This window comes from Asterias rubens, chromosome 12 (genome assembly GCF_902459465.1).
Source record: "Asterias rubens chromosome 12, eAstRub1.3, whole genome shotgun sequence".
NCBI lineage: Eukaryota > Metazoa > Echinodermata > Asteroidea > Forcipulatida > Asteriidae > Asterias > Asterias rubens.
The window spans coordinates 2497999-2519337 of NC_047073.1; the positions used below are offsets into that span (position 1 = coordinate 2497999).

The following is a 21339-nucleotide window of genomic DNA, read 5'->3' on the forward strand; positions in this document are numbered from 1 at the left end:
TTTTTCCCCGTGTTTTTCCAAAGTTATTACTAAATTGCAAGATTTGTCACGTGACATTGGGGGGGGGGGGGGGTGTGTCATGACGTTACGGGACGCGTCCCATAGAAACTGTACACACACGAGATTTCACGGTACAACACACACATGCTTGGTGTCACCGCACGGGGACGGGTGAACGTGATTTTGCAAATAAAAAGTTTCGACAACATGTTCAAGATTTTTACCGGAATAATAAAGCTTGAAGTTAGAACAAAATGAATAACCTGAAACACTGGACATTAATACTTAACACCAGAACATGACGACTGCCCTGGTACCTTTAGCAAGGCCGCCTTCTGAACAGGTGAGTGCGAAGGGTTTTCTATCCACATTTTATTTTACAAGGATTTCATTCAGTGAACTAGTTCGGTGGCAACAATCAACACCAATTCAATTGCTTGTTGCAATGTTGTGATGTGTCATTATGTTGTGTGTTGACTGTTTGGGTTGTGGCAGACACTGAGACAGGCTGGGGTGCTAAAACTCACTTGGCCTACTCTAAGAAGTTAAAACTATGAGGTTCGCTCCGTTATGCGAAGGAGTACTAACTTACTGACATCTTCTTTCAGTAGTTTCTTATATATTATATTTATAATAATAACAATAGCCTCTGATTTAGTTCAGTTGTTAAAATTAAAGTGAAATTACCATGGAGGCTATAGTATTTCTACCTTCATAGTTAACACTTATTTTGGAAAATAATATAGGATCAAAAGTCTAGATTTTGTTACAGGACTCTAGGAGCCTATAACATAGTTAAAAGAATCTAAAACATTTTGTCAAAGGAAAGAACACTTAGGCCTAGTATTTTAAAGTTAATAACTTCTTTCAATTTCATGAAAAAACTAAAGCATGGGTCCGGGAGCAGAAGAATTCCCGCATCCTGCCAACACTTTTCACCCATTTTAACCAAAATGTTTTCATTTCATAATGAAAAGTGGTGGCAGGATTGAATGACACTTTTCTTGTGTCAAGAAGACAGTGGATCAAGTAAAAATTTTTGGGCAACAGTAGAATTTTGAAACACTGTTCTATGGCATTTTGGGACTGTATCGTGCAAAAAACCCAAATCATTCACGAAACAAAAATCAGTATGTTACTATCCATAGGTCTTATTTAGAGGTAAAGCGTTAATGATAAGCAAGGAATAAACTTTCTGTTTTGGGGTACAAAAGCAAAGTTTGTTGTGAAGAAGAGTAACTTGGTGTTGGACTTCTCGGCTACGAAGCCATGTTGGAAATGTCGGTAATTTAATACCTGTAAAATGCACTTTTGCCTAGTCGTTCATATGTCAAACTAAAAAAAAGGGTGATTGGTCATTTGCTTTTAACAAATCTGCTGCCAATAAAAAGAAAAACACTATGCCTACTGTCAGTGTCTGGCCACACAGGACCAGGTCAAATAAAGTTGTTAAATGTTCGCACCATTTTTTGTACAACTGGTTTGTAAAAGAAAAACTGTACTGGTAATCGTCGATTGGAAACAACTCACTAGCCCCACCTTGTTGGGTAGCCCACCTTGTTGGGTAGCCCACCTTGTTGGGTAGCCCACCTTGTTGGGTAGCCCACCTTGTTGGGTAGCCCACCTTGTTGGGTAGCCCACCTTGTTGGGTAGCCCACCTTGTTGGGTAGCCCACCTTGTTGGGTAGCCCACCTTGTTGGGTAGCCCACCTTGTTGGGTAGCCCACCTTGTTGGGTAGCCCACCTTGTTGGGTAGCCCACCTTGTTGGGTAGCCCACCTTGTTGGGTAGCCCACCTTGTTGGGTAGCCCACCTTGTTGGGTAGCCCACCTTGTTGGGTAGCCCACCTTGTTGGGTAGCCCACCTTATTGGGCTGTTAACGGCTCCGCTTTTAATATCGGTCTCATCACTGTCGCCATTACAGCCCACCTTCGATACATGTCTACATGTTTTCAAAGGTCACAAAATGCGTGGAGCCATAACAGCTCAACAAGGTGGGCTACTTGTTGGGCTGTTGATGGCTGTCTTTTGTCATCCGCCATCATAGTCTAGTCGCCATTATAGACGAGAGCCATAACACTAATAGCCCAACATGTTTGTCTAAGTGACAAAATTGTTCAAAGCATGTCTTGGTTTTGTTCCTTGTACCTAAAATGATTAAGAGCTACATCGGAGCGGACCATGTTGGCAGTTTGTTTATTGATCCATGTATTCAGTTAATATTGATCAACGGCCTTGGCTGTATTAAAATTGCTCCCCGCGCCTCCAATACATAAAGCTTAAAGGAGTGATTACTTTGGTACTTCAACAATTAAAAACACAAAAAGTAGTTAAGCACAACAAAAATACCATGTCACTTACATTTATGTGACTATTGTATCCTGCTTATAATTGCTAAGCAGAAAGTTGATAATGATGCACATTAAATAAGGCCAGGTTAATAAGGTTCCACCAGACTTGTACATATTCCTTTGTTTTTTTAAATTAACAATGACCATCATATTGCCTCTCGGCTCTTGTGGTGTTTATTCTTCTTAAATATTCTAATGAAATTATTTTAAAAACTTGAGAAGTGATTTTGGCCTTAAAACTTATAATTGTTTTATAATAAACAACCAGAAATAGGCCTGTGTGTACATTCAAACTTGCAATGAGGAGGTTTTCTCCTGACTCAAGGCAGTTAACATTTCTCTGCTTTTAAAAATAAATATACTTCCTTTGAATGCTTCATGTGAATTTTGTTTTCTTGCGTCACAATTGGAAGGGGGTGGGGGAGTTAGTACAGATGATATCGTCACCAAAATTCAATTCATGTTCGCAGGAAGTATGACCAGGTTTAAGAGTGGCTTTGGATTCCAGAGTATACCAGACCCTCCCTGTAGTGTCACTGTCACTCATGATCAGACCAGTACCGCCATTGCCACTAATTGAAAACAGACAAAGTCATCGTCATAAAATGCCATCTAAATATCAGACACAATAGTTACCATGGTTATCGGTCCAGTGACTTATTTTAGCACAATGACCGTCAGAGATGGGTGCACACTAAAAAACCTTGATGCCAGTCTCAGTGAAACCAAGCATTAATTTTCCTTTGAACCAGTAGGGGTTGCTAAGTAACTCGGTCGCACTTATTTGATAACGGTATTTTAAAAATAGATTGGAACACTTTGCCTTGAAAATTAACAGGGCAGGTTCATCGTTGGTTCATCACTGTTTTGAGAGTAAACTGGTAGTGCACAGTTCCTCAGTGTCTGGAGTCTTGTAATGTAATTGCAAGTGGTAGTCGAGCGGTACGAGCGGTATAGTTTGGAAGTGGTTAAAAAAGTCTGTTGAAGTTTGTTAATTTTCGCAGTGGTACTCGCAAGGGCTGACAATATGCCCATGGCAAACAAAAACGTAAGTTGTTGTTTTGTTGTCCAAAGGTAGACAATTTGTTCGTATTGGTCTTCATTTTGTAGTGGGCAGACAGGAGAAGTGAGGGAATTGTGCCTTATAGTAGAGTTTGATTAAATGCATTGTGTGTGTTGTGTTGGCACACAGTCAAAGTAAGTGGTTGTCGTGAGAATTGTGTTTGGTACTTCATTTTGTAGTGCGGCAGAGAGATAGGGAAACAAATTATAGGTATTGCGTGCCTTTGATTTTGATCATTGTGTAAAGAGTCAGTACTAATTTGGCACACATTCACAGTCAGTGACAGTGCATTGTTTTTTTGTGAGAATTGTGTTTGGTCTTCATTTTGCAGTGGGGCAGATAGGGAAAATATTTGAGGGATTGTGCCTTAGATTTTGATATATAATGCATTGTGTACGTAAACGTAAACTTATAAATTGGCACATATACTCTCAATGGATTGTTTTTGTGAGAATTATCTTTGATTAAAGATGAACTTTGTATTGTGTTTGGTAGAATAACAAGCGTGTTGCAAATTTTTCGAAAGAGTTCTGCCATTGTATGTTATTATACTGGAATTTTTTCCCAAAGACCAAATCTGCGATTGCCCCTAGGCCCATATCGTACGTGATATTTTTTATGACACACTTGTATTGTATTTAACTCTCATTGTGTGGCAAATTGTATAAGATTTGAGGCATTGGTTGTACATGTTATGTATTATCACCAACGGCACAATCCCACAACCTACATTCAGAGGTTTACACGAACCATTCTTCAAACCAATGGAAAAGGGAAATAGACCAACAATGGTTATTGGTTTACTGTTTGGTTTAGTTTAGAACACCATGCCCAGAAGCAAGTTCAATTATCACTTGTTGATTTAAAAACTAGTCTGACAAATTGGCTGTCTATAAAAGGCAGACTGTTCTTTCGATAAAAAAATTACTTGGTTTTTGAATATGAGACTTGTACAATATTTTCATAAATGTTTCTTCTGGTTTTTTTGTTTTTTTAGCTGGTGGATCTCCACGTATATCTGGTACCGACTGAAGTATGGAATGAGAAATACCACAGCGCCTACAACGATGTTATTAGTCAAACGATCTCAGCTGGTTTTGTCAGGTAATTAAAAATGCTTTGGCCCGGACTTCAATATTGTCTTTTAAAGCTACTTTAAAGGATTATTAACATTATTGTTTTACATTTTTATACTGGGAAGTAGCATATTCAAACTACGACAAAAGCAAGCTATTTTCCCTGCGTCACAAATTTTTGGCTAACAAGTTTGTTTGTATCATGAAATTTGCCTGGCATTTGCTTTAAGAGCAAGTACATGAACCGGTCTTAAGTGGACTTTTATGTTTGACATTTATAAGCTACATTAAAAATGTTTAAGAGCATAAAATGTACACAGAAGTAAAATATGATACCCAACTTGCTGTTTACTTAAATGACATGTAGTGAAAAAAACAAAAGCATCGCCTACACCATGCCTATAAAAACTGATATTAATTAATCACTGACATTAATCATAAATGGTGCATTGTGTACTTGATTAGTGTTTTAATGATCTGGATACAGTTTGTTAACATCTGGATAATTATGTCATTGTTTCAATTCATGCTCCGTTTCCTTTTGACTGCATAAAACTTTGTATGATAGCAAAAAGATTATAATACAACTTAAGAAATAAGGGCATTTAATTTGTTTTCTTCTTCAGAGTATGGCCTGAGTTGAGTCTTTACTACCTACGGAATCAAATAATTGACCAGCTGGGATATGACGTGTTACCGCCTGAATACGTGTTTCTGAAAAGCGTTGGGAGATGCCTCACTCAGGTATGTACTAGACTCTCTGAAAAATCCGCTTAGGGGGTGTCTTAAAGGCAGTAAGACCCCGTTCCCACTGGACCCTGCATTGATCTCCCAATTCGAGAAAAGGGCGATCAAGACCCAGAAAGGGCCATAAAGGGTGATCAACAAGAAACAGGCTCCAGTGGGAACGCGAGGGCGATCAGGATCTGACTGTGCAATTTTGATCCTCCTCGGGAGTAGGATTAAAGCGGAATCTGATCGGCGTTTTGGATTAATGGGCGATCAAAAGTCTAGTTGGAACGCAAAGTGCGATCAGACCCCGCAATTTGCTAGCAAAACAGTGTTCTTTTGAACCCACTTCCGTTCCCAAAAAGGGGGATCAATGTGCAATCATACTCAAGTGGGAACGCGACCGCGATTTTATGACTACAACCAATCTTGTTGCGGGATCCCGATCTCGCAATTGTAGATCCAGTGGGAACGCGGTCTAATGGTAATTACTCAAAGTAATTATCAGCATAAAACCTCACTTGGTAAAGAGTAATGGGGAGAGGTTAATAGTATGAAGCATTGTGAGAAACTGCTCCCTCTTAAAGTGACGTAGTTTTTGAGAAAGAAGTAATTTTCCACAAATTTGATTTCGAGACCTCAGATTTAGAATTTGAGGTCTCAAAATCAAGCATATATGAAAGCAAACAACTTCGTGTGACAGGGGTGTTTTTTCTTTCATTATTATCTCGTAACTTCAATGACCAATTCATCTCAAACTTTCACAGGTTTGTTATTTTATATGCAAACATACACCAAGTGAGAAGACTGGTCGTTGACAATTACCAATAGTGTCCAGTGTCTTTAAGGGCGCATTAGGGGCCAATGAAACCCACTATCAGACTACAGTACCCTGAGAGCCAGTATGGGGAGGTGTATGTTTGACGTTTGTGTTTAATGTATGATAAAACATGCTAATCAGTTTTTTGATGTGATTAAAATTATCAGCTTATCTTCTAATGAGTATTGAATTGACTGATAAAGAGAATTGGATTAGTGTGTGAAGCGCCCACTATTACTAAAACTATGGTAAACACTATGCAACTCATTTTGTCAGGCAGCAATCATAAATCGTAGGTGCGTAGCCTTGCTCTATGGTTTAACATATCATGGCATAGCAATGTATTATGTAGTGCTCATCCAAAAGGCCAAATTTCATGTGAGCTGCTTATTAAGGGAAAAAACTAGCTATTGCACAACAACATTATGCTTACCAGAAAACGGTTACCAGCTAAAATACCATTTCACATGTCAAATTTGTGGCTGGTGTCACTGCTTATTATTGCTTAGCAGAATTCTTTCAAGCAGTATTTTCTTGTGTTGTCAGAGTCTGGGTTCTACATGTACATTTGGTGCTCGATAATGTTATATTTGAAGGCAATTGATTGTACTGCATGTGGCAGCACAGGAGTAAATTTATCAATCTTTGTCTTGCCAAATCTTTGTCTTGTCTATCAAATCCTTCCCCAATAAATTTATGATAAAATTCAATACTGGGAGTGAGTTTAGGTTTGGAGATTGCCTGGATCTAGTTGCCTGTATATATTGGTTCAATTGACAAGGTTTTGGATGTGTATAGTTGGGTGGTCAGATTGGCGCTGTGGTATATTTTCTCGCCTTCCACCACTAGGACCTGGTTCGAATCACACAGGGGGCACTTTGTCGATTTGGTTCAAACTCTATCCAGTTCTTCATTCTTGATGTCGCAAAATATGAAGCGTCTATATTGCTGTTTGTAGGCGTTACCGCAACAACCATTTACAGACCAAGTGCAAACAGTAGTGAAGCCAAACAACTTGAAGTTGTTGCCTGGCACGGGTGTTTGATTAATAACCCTTAAGAGCTGTTTCAACGCCGTATTGTGCTCGTTGTTGATCATGGAGTGTTGTTGACTGACTGTCTGTTTGGTTTGTTGCTGAACCCGATACAACAGTCGGGGCAAAAGAATGGCATCTAGAGAAAAAGGGCATTAATCAATTGACTTAGATATAGGGGAATATTAGAGTGAGTTAACCTATTGGCCACCCTGGATGGTTAATATATGATAAAGTGCACTCAGAGCGTTGTGTACTTTGAAATCAATGCAATAAAAACAAAATAAGTGACTAATCTTGGTAGTGCACATCACTGTGAGGTCCCTATCTATCAATGTATTTCCTGCAAAGTTTATGTGGAGCTACATGTATGTGTTGAAGTATGAGACCTATTTCTTGTAGCACCATGGTTTATAAGGTGGTGTGGCGTAATCACGCAATCCAAACTAGGACACTGGGGCAAACCCCTTCTCTAAAACGACTTGGGTTCTTCGACGTGCGCATAAAGCTCTCAGCAATAAAGAAAACCAACGCTTTACCAGAACAAGGTGGAAGTTACAGTAATCAACAACTTAAAAATAATTATTGTTGAGATCCAGCCATCACTGTACTTGTATCTCAAGGCCCTCCAGACATCAGCCATTTGTGCAAACAATTTTTACATTTTAAATGTGCTTCGTCCGTGGCGTTTGTGAATTTTTAAAAATATTTTTTATTTTGAAACATCACCATCAAAACTGGCAGTGAAAGTATTGTTTAAAGGCACTGGACATTATTTGTTTAAAACACTCAGAAGAGTTGTAACCATAAATTTGACTAGGGAACGAGTAATGGAGAGCTGTTGATAGTATAAAACATTGTGAGAAACAGCTCCCTCCAAGAAAGAGGTACAATATCTTACTCCAATATTAAATACTTTTTTGGGCATTTGAAAGCAAAGCACACAAATTTGTGCAACAAGGCCGTTTTTGCTTTCATTATTTCCTTGCAACTTCAATGACCAATTGAGTACAAATTTTCACAGGTTTGTTCATTTTTGCGTATGTTGAGATACACCAAGTAAAAATACTGGTCTTTGACATTTATCAAACGTCTGTCTATAGTGCCTTTATAAAAAATTGATAGAATACTGTAGATGGTATTCAAAACAAATGCCTTCAGCAGAACGCACACTCGAATGCACAACTACGAAAGTATGAAACCAAGCACTGTAAATAATTTGATTCCAGGTAACTGGATATGAACACCGTAAATCCAAATTTAACTGATGAATTTTCTTAGTTGTTCTGCAAGCAATATTATGGACGCTGGATCAGGTTCTAGTGAGCGTGAATGGTTGCTTAGAAACGGAACACGGAGGGAATCAAGCGTAGCGGGAGTGATTGTTTGCACTGCCCACATATCAAGCTACGCTAACGCTTTGGGTTTACAGTAAGAATAAAAGCATGGTGAAACCATACCTTCGGAAAAACAAACTCTTACACAATGAAAATGATTTACTGTTTCTTCATTTGGAATCTTGGGTTACTAATACCAATGTGGACTTGCTTTCTTTTCAGATTTTGTCCTTCTATTGATAAATCGTTTTAACCAAAAACAGGGCATCGTTTTTATGCATTTGGTTTTTAGCCAAAAAAATGAAACATAAGCTGTGAATCAATTACACAAACTATAACACGGCCAAAAGGTATAGGATACATAGAGCTGACAACAGAGCTGACAACAAAGTTGCAGACAGTGTTCTTGCTTTGTGTAGTACATGAAATAACAGACAGTTTGTCTGTGAAAACTTCGGGCTTAATCTGTTTGAGACAGAAGAGAAAAGGGAAAACCTTGGAAGAGTTCAGCTTTGAAGTCTCCCTAATTTTGGTTGCAACAAAAATGACACAGAGGAACCCCCTCTCCCTGTGCTTTGTTTGTAATCGATCACTACACATTAATTTCTCTGTTGGAGGGAAAATCACCCTTTTATTGAAGTAATAACTACTTGGGCGAAACTAGGTAAACATTTTCTCAAGTCAAGTTCAGTCTCAAGTCCACAGCATAATTTCTGTTCAGGTTTTAAAGCATAGAACCCCTCGGTTGTGATGCGAGTCAAGTCATTGACTTGAGTTCACAACATGTAGCGGTTATTAAGTATTCAAGATACCAGTTCAAGTACGTGGTGTAATTGCATTGTTTGTCGTTTGCTTAGTGTTATTTAACGGAAATTAAATGAACGATACTGTACTGCTGGCCAAACTACACTTTGTACTAATTACAAATTCATGTGAAAAAGCCCCAGGCTGAATTTCATCTACATGAAGAACACAAAAGCAACAGCTACCAATTACACACATACACATGTGCGCTGTGTAATGCACATAATTCAAAACCCAGTAGGCCTACAGTTCTGGTAGTGGCTGCTGCGTGTGACGCAGCACCTTGGAAACCCTTACAAGTTGCTACAATGTACATAAGTCGGTCTCAAATTCAAAACCCGTATCAAAACATGCAGGCGACGAAGGCAATTGCATCCATGCCCCCTGGTCATTGCCTTGGTGCACTTGAAATGCTCCAGGAGAAGTTTACAATTTCCTCATAGGGTGCCCTTTCACAAAGAGAAAATGCCTTGGTGCCCTTGCCCTTTTAAACACGAAGCATACACGCCTGAACATGTGTCTCATTTCTGTGCAAGTGCCTAGAGCACCTTCTGATACCTGTTTACATGTAATTAGTTTTAGGAGACAGTTATTCAAGTCGTTTATTTTGCATTCCATGTAACTCTAGTGTAAATCCGTCTATTTAGTAGTACTATACAATGCACAAATCAGATTTCCTCCAGAGTCCTAAAAAAGCCGATTTGCAACGGAACTTAAAAAGTCAGGACGACTCAATCCGGGATCAAACTTGGATTACGATCCATCCATGTCTTGACCAGTTATCTGTGATTATTGCATCTGGATCATCCAAGCAGTTTCTTTATCCTGCTGTGTCGCTAAGCTTTAATAAGTCTCAACAACACAAATAAGGTTTCCATAGTAGATCTTATTCAATCCGTGTACCAGTGAATAACCCTTAATGGGGTGTATGTGGCCCTGGGTGAGATCGACAGTCGTAATCCCCCATTGTTGGACCACTGTGTGGGCATAGTCCTTCGTTGTTCAATAGTGCGTAATCTTTAAATGGATGTACAATTTGATCAATGGATTTAGACATTGGCACAGCATGCCCTAGAGGTGCGTTACCATGGGTAGTGCTTTCAGCGGCCGGAACAAGAAATAAGGGGAAAATATTGGGAAATCTAACTGTTGACTGTGTACAAATATTGGGATTTGGGTTACTGGCAACGAGAGTTGTTTTTCTTGTTTGGTGATACAGTGCATATATTGACTCTGCCCCTGTCGATAATCACAAGAAGTTCTTTAATGCATCCTCGGATGTATTTGTTTTAGCTTAAAAGAAGCAGCGCCACAGATCACTTTGATGCGCGCTTTGCGATGCTGTGTGAACAGCTTATAGGTTGAAATTCTTTTTCACAAGTCTTTGTGAAACTTTGTAATTTTGTGATATATTTTACAATCAAGTAATCAAACACACAAAAGAACTAAGGGTAAATTTAAAATAATTTAGGGCTGAAAAAAAGAAAAATAGGCTGGGACTACTACTAAAGCTTATGATCGTGATTAACTGTAGTACCGCGGAGTCAGTTCTTAAATTTGTCTCAACGTTTCGACTAGCTTGCTCTAGTCATCGTCAGGAAACTGATCCTGAATAGAAACCCAACCATCACCACAAGTAACTGATGCAGTGAGCTTGAAAATCCAGTGAAAAGAATGAAAAATTGTTTGGTGTAAAATAACAACATTTTCATTGTTTGTTTTGTGTATTGTTTTAGCAAAACGCATCAACCTTTCCCCTGATGAACACCCCTATTGTAGTTTACTGCGGGAAAACCTGAAGGCGTTGCTGAGTGCCAGCATTCTTTCCCGGTGCCCTTCTAGTTGCCATGGTGATAGTAAACTAGGGCGTGATACTCAGTCTGATTTCCGGTGGTGGGGGGGGGGGGGTCTGCCCTTGGTAAAATCGAAGAAATTGTGATGAAAAGGCCTGAAAAATCTATTAAAGGCTACACAACATGTAGGTCAGCCCTTGTTCTCAATTAAATAATCCTATTTTTATCCAAGAACCAGATCATGCCTGTAAACTGTATTTTGAACTCTATATATTTATTTTTTCTCATGTATTCTAATAAAACTGAACATCCTTTTTATTTGTAATTTCATTTTATGTACGTATCATGTATGCCTACATAAAAAACCTCTATGAAAAAAGAAGTCCCTTCAAGACACTTGACACTATTGTCAAAGACCAGGTTCTTACTTAGTGTATCTCAACCTATGCATAAAATAACAACTTGTGAAAAATTGAGCTCAATCGGTCATCAAAGTTGCGAGATAACAATGAAAGAAAAAACACCCTTGTCACACACAGTTGTGTGCTTTCAGATGCTTGACTTCAAGACCTCAAATTCTAAATCTGACGTCTGGAAATCAAATTCGTGGAAAATTACTTCTTTCTCGAAAAGTACTCCACTTCAGAGGGAGCCGTTTCTCACAATGTTTTATAGCCTACTATCATTATAAACCTCTCCCCATTACTCGTTACCAAGTAAGGTTTTATGCTAATAATTTTTGAGTAATTACCAATAGTGCCCACTGCCTTTAAAGACAAGGTATATTTGGCTTTTGGAAATGTTTTTTGGAAATGCAGTACACAATATAACTATTTTTTATCTGAAATTCATTTTAGAGAAAACATGATTAGAGAAAACGACAAAAATCTGGATTGAATAATTTTTTTTCCAGACAGGAAAAAAAATCCCTGATAGCAATACACAATCTGAGAAGCATTACGCATCTCAGTTTCAAAACTTTGGGCCATAAAAACTATAGACCCCTAATCTTTTTACATGTATACACACATTACTTCAAAGTGAAATGTTTCTCAAAATGCCTTATACTAGCAAATACTGCTGCAGGCTTCTTGCCAAAGGTTGTTATTGCCATTCATTTCAAGAGTGATTACCAAACGTATACATTCCCTTTAAAAAAAGGAATAATTTACCAAGATATTGAGAGGGTGAAACACTATAGGGTCCTTTTTGTATCCATTGTTTTTTTAGCACTTGCGCTGAAGATGCTGTATGAAATAATTCAAACAAGTAAAGAAATAATAATATTCATGTTTCGATCAGGTTTTCTTTGGTAGATCAAGTTATTGGCCATGACATGAATCCCTACTCACTATGAATGAAGATGTATAAAATAATTTACCTTGAAATTTCAGCTTTATTAGTCGTCAAGTTTTTGAGGAAAAAATGTGAAAATCACAGAGCAAAGTTTTCAGGAGAGTCTCATTTCTCAAAAAATTACAAGTAACAGCATCTCAGCAAGTAATATTTTAAGGGAAGCTTTCTGTCATCATTGTCTTTAAACCGTGCAAGTTTAATGTAGTTCGGTGGATGTTCTGTGGAAGTACCCAAGCCCTTTAAGGATAAGCATTCTATTTATGTTCTGTACATTTGATTTTTGCAGGTGAAAACCAAACAAGAGTTTGAGTTGAAAGTCAAGAACTTCATTCCACCACAGGTAAGTTGAATCTATGTTGGTTTTAAATAAATAACTTGGATTTCAAATTCAGTTTTAACTCAAATTGTACACTGGACCAGTAAGGCCCAAGGCCAGTAGTTTAAATGTCGGGCCAGTTAACTCATGAAGGGACAAATCCATCGGTCTTGTGTTCAGGCCTGTTTGTTTTGTTTTTTTGTGAGGGCAAGGGCACCAAGGCATCTTCCCCTTCGTAAAGGGCACACTATGAGGAATTTGTAAGTTTCTACTGGAGCATTTCAGTGGCACCAAGGCAATGACCGAGGGGAGAGGGGCATAGAGGCAGTCATCTTCGTTGCCTCCAAGAAGTATCAGGCCTGTTTTTTTTTCCAATGAATAATAAAACCACACTGTGTATCATCTTCTAAAACATAAACAAGATGTTGACTAGACATGTTTCCATTTTGTTAGTAATGAAGTATGTAAACCCATAGAGACAAAGGAGATAAAATCTTCTTTAAAGCCCCTACACCATAGTGTTACTACAAATCAAAACAGCATTCATGTTAAACTGTTTTGGTCTTGTTAGAACAATTCTGGGTCAGTAATAATTTTTAGCAAGACCCCTGTGGTCTTGTTGATTAGTTTACTCTGATTGAAACAGCTTGATAATTATTTTTCTCTTACAAATTTTGTTTGTTTGTCTAGGTAACCCTCCCAGAACTGTTTGTTCTTGAGGCTAAAAGAGATGACCTCAGTCTCGCATCGTTTGAGTCTCAGTCTGAGCAAGACTCGCATCGGAGTAACCATGACAGAATGGACATCATTGGTGAGTAATTGCCGAGTAGTGAATTATAAATAATATGAGTAACAAGTGATTAGTGTGAGTAACGAGTTACGAGTGTGAGTTATAAGAAAGAGTGATGAGTAATTACTTTATAATGAAAGTAAGTACAGTAATGAGTCTGATCATGACTCATTTTGGAGTAACCATGACACAATGTAGTTGTACATCATTGGTGAGTAATCGGCGAGTAGTGAATGATAAATATGAGTAATGGAGGGTTCTGCTCAGGATTTCTTCAGTGGTGGAAAAATTGAGTAAAGGGCACCCTATGACGAATTTGTACATTTTTTATCTGGAGCATTTCACCGGCACCAAGGCAACGACCATGGGGGCACAGAGGCAATCGCCTTCGTTGCCTCCGTGAATTATCAGGCCTGGTTTCTCGAATAAGACCACTAGGCTTTCAAAATTGAACCGAACAATGTTTTTCATCCTTACCAATCCTGTATTATACCTTAAACATTCAAATAGGCCCTACCTGTTCAGTTAAATAGTCTAGCAATAGCAACAGGCCTTGAGTAATTTCTTACATAAATATCTTAGCAGGCTCATGATTTTTTAGAGGATAGAATTACTAGGGATGTTGGCGAGAGCTCAGCTTAATTTATTATTGATTATTTTTTACCATGACAATGATCATCCCGTTCTTTAATTATTTGGTAACTGTTTGTGTTGGAGCAGTGCATGGAAAGGTCACACTGACTGATCAATAAAATCAGTCACTTCTAGTTCTAGCTCAAATTTAATTTAAAATGAGGTTTTTTTATCGATTTTGTTTGTCTCCTCCGCTTGGCGCCGCTTCTAAAGCCACGTCTATAATTTATCAGGTAATGAATGTTCAAGTGTTTATGATGTACAAAACGTGTACTTAAAATCATTAATGAATATTTAAAGCATTTTTTCTTTTCTTTAAAAGCATCATGCAGTTGATGTGGCATTGGAAGTTGGTACACAAATGAACGTGTTGGTGAACGTTGAATACTTTAGGTGGTTGATTTTTTGCTAAGTGGTAGCGTAAAAAGGAGATTTCATATGTATTTTTGCAACAAACTTTGATTGAAATCCCACCCCCCCCCCCAAAAAAAAAAAAAAATAAATAAATAAATAAATAATAATAATAATAATAATAATAATAATAATAATAATAATAATAATAATAAAAATCATGAGCCTGCTAATTTAAAAGGCAGCGCTTTTGGGAACAGCGAGGATCCTGAGAAAGACCCTTGAGATCTAAGGCTACGGGACGTAGCCCGACTCGAGGAGTTACCGGCACAAAAGAAAATGAGATCTTTCTTTTGCATGCTGTGATAAAATGAAATAATAATAATAATAATAATAATAATAATAAATAAAAGTAAAATAAAAGTCAAATTTTTATGGTTTCTTTCTCAAAATTATTATAAAAAAAAAATTCTTAAAGGTTTTAATACAGGATTGGTAGAGCTTATAAAATAGTCGCATACAATTTCCATGTTTTGTGTGATCAACCACACAAATCAAATAAAAAACCTGTACAAATTTGGGCTTAATCTGATGTGTGAGTCATGAGAAAATAGAGAAAAAACAAGCAAACTTTTCAAGACTTCATTTCAGAGGGAAACATTTGTTCTTTTATGAGCTTCGTAATCAGTGAGCTTTCAAACTAAACTATAACTAAGATTGGTTAATCCAAGCTTCTAGTCCTTGAACAAAAGTGATATTTTACGGTATACATTGAAGAGAGACTGTGATCTTTTTCAACTCTTAAAAAGTTTGTGGTTCATGGTTGACAGGTTTTATTAAACAGATATCTTTACTTGTTACGATGTAGCGGAGGAACATTCCATCGTCTGCCAGGAAGGAATTGAAATCCAACCCTCTAAACACCAACAGGCTAGTGGTATTAGTGGCCAACAAAAGAAACTCTCAAAGATACCTCGTAAAAAAGGATCAAACATAGGCACAAAGGCTAGCGTACAGTCAGGGAACCAGACAGGTAAACTCATAGGGGGACAGGCTAGTCAGCAGCAGACCCGTAGGCAGAAAGGGGCAGCGACGGTCAAGCAAGTTGGGAAGCAACCTCTAGCTAAGGCCTTAGGTAACCGAACACTGGCAAAGAAAGCCATAGGATTAAGAACTGGTACACAGAATGAAGTAGTCGGTAAACAGCCGCTAGCCAGGAAAGTAGCAGGTGCCAAGCCACCTTTGAACAGTACCACAGTTACAACTGCACAAAGTGGGAAAGGCCAGGCTAGGGAAATCACAAACAAAGTTGTGATAGGAGGTAGGAGTATGCAGAAACGCGATCAGACAGGAAAAGAAGTTGGAGTTAGAGCTGAGGGACGCCCAGTCCTTGTTAATCAGGAAAAGGGCGTGGCACAGGGTGTGGTTCAGGGCGTGGCTGGTTCTGATAAGGGTAGTTATGACACTGGGAGTAGTAACCCTACATGGAATAGCCAGAGGGAAAGGACAGGTCAGGAACGCACAGCCCCAAAACCAGGCAGGAATTCCAATGGTAGGTTTGATCACGATAGTTTAGTAGTTGGATTTTTGCTTTATAATGTTTTGAATTGGTTGTCTAATTAGTTTAAAATCATAGTCACTTTCAAGACAAGTTCTGTTGAGTTAAGTTTGATTTGCTTAATCATTGTTATGAAACAATGAACGGTTCAAATGAACATTGAACATAACATTTGATTTAGTACGTTGCAAAGTTTTGTAGGTTCACTTTTTTAGAGAAGTTTGATTGCATTTTGTCCTCACACTACATGTATTTCAGTCAATAAGTCTGATTTTTAACACCTACATAATGCCATCTTTTCATATTTTCAACTGGGATGTTTTGCAGGCATGGAAATACACAAGGGCTATGACCTCTGTTGGGCTGGTCTTGGCCTTGACAGCCATAGAAACCATCATCTATTGCCTTTAAAGACAATGGACACTATTGGTAATTGTCAAAGACCAGTCTTCTCACTTGGTGTATCTCAACATGCACAAAATAACAAACCTGAGAAAATTTGAGCTCAATTGGTTGTCGAAGTTGCAAGATAATAATGAAAGTAAAAACACCCTAGTCACACAAAGTTGTGTACTTTCTGTTGCTTGAGTAAGACCTCAAATTCTAAATCTGAGGTCCCGAAGTCAAATTCGTAGAAAATTACTTCTTTCTCAAAAACGACAATACTTCAGAGGGAGCCGTTTCTCACAATGATTTGTACTTTCAACAGCTCTCCTTTACTCATTACCAAGTAAGGTTTTATGCTAATCATTATTTTGAGTAAATACCAATAGTGTCCACTGCCTTTAAGGTGTTCCCATAGACATTTAGATTTTCCAATTTACCCTTTACAATATGAACATGGCCTTGCTATCTCCGAGATGAAATCAGGGCTGTTTTGCTCTCCTTCATGGTTTTGTATAAGTTTACAACAAACAGAAATTTTAAATCTAACTCAAAAATGAAACCCCCCTTATTTGTCATGTGTGGTCCATTTGTGATGTTATGTTAAGTGTTTGAAGTCAGTGATGCGTGTTTTAATTTATTTAGCATCTGTTCTTTATTAATTTTATATATTTGTTTATTTTGCAATTTGCATTTTGACTCATTTAATCCAACTTCTTGCAAATTCAAGCCTTGGGAATTTAGTTATTGTGGCAAAAAATCTTTAAATTAATTTATGTGATTGGCTAAACAATTGAGATGAATTCACTGAATAATATAAAAACTCAATTTGAGATCATTAGTATTATTTGGCAAGTCAACGATTGTGAAATCTGAAGTTAACAGAAGACCTTGGCCCATTTTCATGGTTCTGCTTACTGCCAAATTCTGCACTTGCGATCACAACTCTTCGCTTACAAGGCAATGGCTGAAATTCTGCTCTAGCTGTGTGTTTGAAGAATGCCTAGTAACATAACAGAAGCGCGGAGTTCCCTACTTCAGTTATCACCGATTCTTTGTTTACCGGGAGCAGAGTCATGGAATTGGGCCCTGATAAAACTCAGAGATAGAAATTGGAGGAAACATGGTGAACAATTTGCAAAATGTTGGTTTGGGCACTTAGTAGTTTCCTTTTGGTGGTAGTTTTACTAAGCCTTTGCATGCCCCCTCTCTCTACATTCTCCTAACATTTCTCGGTTTTAGGAGCAACAAGGCCATCTAATGTTGGTGTCCAGCATGCCCCGGACACCAGCCGGACAGCCCAACAAACTAACCACCTACAAGACATCTCCATGGAAACGCCCTCGCCCAATCAGAGTCCCCGTTCCATCCTGAAACACCACCCCAACCAATCATCTCACTCCTTCCAAAGTGCTAACATGAATCCCAGTCCTTCTAGTAGCTTAGTCAATTCGGCGATTGACTCTCCTTACAACACACCACAGTCTTCTTCAAGGCTGCCCCGATTAGTAACCCAAGCCTCACAGACACACCCCACAGCTCATTTCAACCCCAAAACACCCTCACGAAACCCCTCCTCGCACCTGCAAACCGGATCCCAAATGGGATTGGGGTCACCTCAAAAGAGCCCCCTGTCACCCCGCCACCAACCCCTCACCCCGTTACCTGCTCGTCTTACCCAGTTATCAGACCCAGACTCCAGTCCGAACTCCTCCAACAATAGTGCTGGTAGTGGCGGTCGAGCGTCCACCCTTATTCTTCCTCCTAGTCTCGTTACTAACCAACACTCTAACCCACAGCATCGCCATGTTTCGTCCTCCGTCATCTCCAACTCTTTCTCTCCATTCACTGACACTCATTCCTCTCCAGCTAATGTTCACTTTAACCAGACGGAATCGCCCGGTTCAGATAACTGGGCGATTACGCAACCTTCTAGGGCATCTCAGCACCAATCATCACAAACGTGTGAAACCCCCTTCCAAACCCCAAATATTACCCCAGGTGGTGTGCCCCCATTGCCTCTGCAACATCTTGAGCCTAGAAAAGGCGTAGACCCAGCATCACCTCTGAAGTCTTGGCGTCCAGACACATACACCAACAACACCAATGAGGATTCTGGCATTGCTGAGTTGGAGTACGGTCGGCAAGGAAGTAACTCACTAGACGGGTAAACCAATGCTCTCTTTTTAACTTACTTGGAATTGAATTCTGATTTATTAAAGGAACTGGACGCCTTTGACAAGTGTCACAGACCAGTGTTCTCACTTGGTGTATCTCAACATAAAAATAAAAACCTTGTTGCACAAATTTGTGTGCTTTCAGACATGTCAGATACCTAATAAATGGCTTCAGGGCGGAGGTATAATTCATTATTTGAGTGAAAAATTACTTCTTTCTCAACAGCAACGTTACTTTAGAGGGAGCAATTTCTCACAATGTTTAATACTATCAAGAGCTCTCCATTGCTCTTTACCAAGTAAGTTTTTTTGGGAGTAATTACCAAGAGTGTCCACTGCCTTAAAAATGTTTTTCTTTGAAGAGCACTATCAGTCTAAGCTTAAACATAACAACTGTTCCTATAGCTTTATTCTTAAAGTGCTTAGAGGCTGGCCCATAGTAGGTGCGTCACATTATTATTAAATTAGATGACGGCATCCATAAAATAATAGAGAGAAAGTTTCCACAGTCAGGAAGATTGTCGATTCTGACATGAGAACATGAAAGGGTTGATTTATTTTCGTTCAGGGAACATTCCTTTTCAGGGTGAGTTGCCAGCTCTGCCATAAGTGGCTTTTAGGTTTGTGGCAAACTTACAACCCCCCCCACAAAAAAAAAAAACCCCAAAACAATAAACATGTAGGCAATGGTTCTATGTTTTCTAGTTTGTGCACAAGTGATTAAAGTACTGTTGTTACTCAACATGACTATTGAAGGAATGACAAGGATGGTAAACCCCAGGGACGAGGAACGTTCTTAATCAACTCGAGAGAAGGACCGGAGGGAGGCAGAGCACAGCAATCGCGGCATGACAAAAAACGCCATCAGCACCTCGAGGACGGCACACCTCTGCCGTCAAACACAGCAGCACAAGACCAAGAAAGGCAGCGCCAAGCAGAGGCGAGGGAGAAGCAGCAACAAGACAGGGAAAAGAAGATCAAAGAGGATGCGGCGAGAGAGCAGGAGCACAAGGAGAGACAGCTTGAGAAGGAGAATCAACGGCTGATGGAGAAACGGAAAAAGGAAAAAGAGGACGAGGAAGAAAGACAGAGACTTTTTAAAGCTCGCCAGCATGAGATTGAGAAACGGCGACAGCAGCAGGCGGAGGCCAAGCGTCTTAAGGAAGAGGACGAAGAGAGGGAGATGGAGGAAGAGATTAGGAAGCGACAGGCGGACGAGCTGAAGCAAAGCAGACAGAAGTCTCATCAGGACGCCAAGAGGAAGGAGAGGGAACAGTTCACTCCTCATAGTCAGAGAGACGGCGGGAGTCATCAGCAGAAGGAACAGTACGATGCGTACGCTAAGGACTTCATCAAGAAGGAAGAGCAGTTTGGAGGCAACACAAGACAATCAAACAGGACTCGTGATGAAGGAGTATCGTTGGCTGATGAGACGGGAGGCAGTCCAGGCAACGATGGAGTAAGTATAGATCTCTAAGTGATGTTTGAATCATGGAGCATGTTTGAGTGTGTACCATGGTTAACTGAAGGTTGACTATTTAAACTTAACTTCTGTGGTAGACCATTCGGAACCAGCCTCATGACCATGGTTTCTTTCGTAGTCCTGATGGCCTGTTCCGTGCTAACATGTGTAAAGCGTAGAAGGGAACCAGCGACACTCGGTGTTCCCTATGGTTGACTGTCTTGGCGTTTTAAACAGTATACTCTGCTCATCTTCAGGAGCAAAGATCTGTCTAAAAGAACAAAGGTCTGTGCCAAATAGAACATTCACAACTGCAGGGTCAGAGAAATCAATTTAGATTGTAAAGTTTGTAAGAAGAAAAAAACTTTTAAGTACATGTTATCAAGAGCTGTGGTAGACTTGTAGACAAGTCGTTTATGGTCCCACGGGGTGAGATAGTCTCCGTGCGAACTGCTTGTTGCGCAACTATTGCGCGCTGCCGGACTTCTACTCGGGAGTAGATGTTGGCAACCAGCAGACCGCGCAAGAGTAGTGACAACTCGACTATCTCACCTCGTGGGACCATTAACGACTTGTCCACAAGTTTAGAGCTGTGGTGGTTTTCATATTGAATCAGTGGGGTAACAAGTCAACATTTCAGTCATTATACTCTGGGTTATTTTCTCCTGATGATGTTCTCCTGAAGATGATCAGGGCCAAATTTCATAAAGCCTGTAAGCACTAAAGTTTGCTTAGCATGAAATTTTTTTTCCTGAACAAAAACAGGATAACCAACCAAATTTCCACGTGATTTTCAGGATAAGCAAACAACAGCTGAATGCCAGTAACAAGCAATATGCAACAATTAAAATTTGGTTGGTAATCTTGTTATTATCAAGGAAGAAATTTTTTATTCTCAGCAAATTTTTGTGCTTACAGGCTTTATGAAATTGGGCCCAGAGCCTACTTCAGGATTTGTTTAGTTGCTATACTTCACTCAGAACCACTAATTCTTTAACAATGGTGTCTGACCGCAGAACTTTTTGACAGTTTCAGAGAAAGTTAGCAAAATTAACATTAATACAGACTGAGGAAAATGTAATTATGGTACATATATATTTTTTATTTGCAGAGTTTGGGGAGTGCTGGTGCCTCATCAGACGGAGGTCAAGGTCCCTCTGGGGTTTCAAGAGCCATATTTGACTCTGAAGGTGAGTTACACTTGAGCCTTAAAACCCATCTTTGCGTCTAAATGTGTGTGTGATTTAAAGACTCTGGACACTATTGGCAATTGTCAAAGACTAGCCTTCACAGTTGGTGTTTCTCAAC

The 21339-nt window shown here is 39.2% G+C and overlaps 1 protein-coding gene across 4 annotated transcripts in view; it reads left to right on the forward strand.

The window, feature by feature from the left end:
* The first annotated feature begins 161 nt into the window (after nt 1-161).
* LOC117297310 (spermatogenesis-associated protein 1-like) overlaps nt 162-21339 on the forward strand; it is a 33452-nt gene continuing 12274 nt past the window's right edge. For 2 of the 4 annotated variants that reach the window (XM_033780272.1, XM_033780274.1), the window contains exons 1-8: nt 162-343; nt 4410-4516; nt 5115-5232; nt 12647-12700; nt 13367-13487; nt 17635-18559; nt 19326-20028; nt 21143-21221. In XM_033780272.1, coding sequence (XP_033636163.1) covers nt 299-343; nt 4410-4516; nt 5115-5232; nt 12647-12700; nt 13367-13487; nt 17635-18559; nt 19326-20028; nt 21143-21221 — 2152 coding nt within the window. In that variant the 5' untranslated portion in view covers nt 162-298. Of the gene's footprint in view, nt 344-3212; nt 3398-4409; nt 4517-5114; nt 5233-12646; nt 12701-13366; nt 13488-17634; nt 18560-19325; nt 20029-21142; nt 21222-21339 lie in introns of those variants that run through there. The other 2 variants (XM_033780275.1, XM_033780273.1) reach the window with 2 other exon arrangements.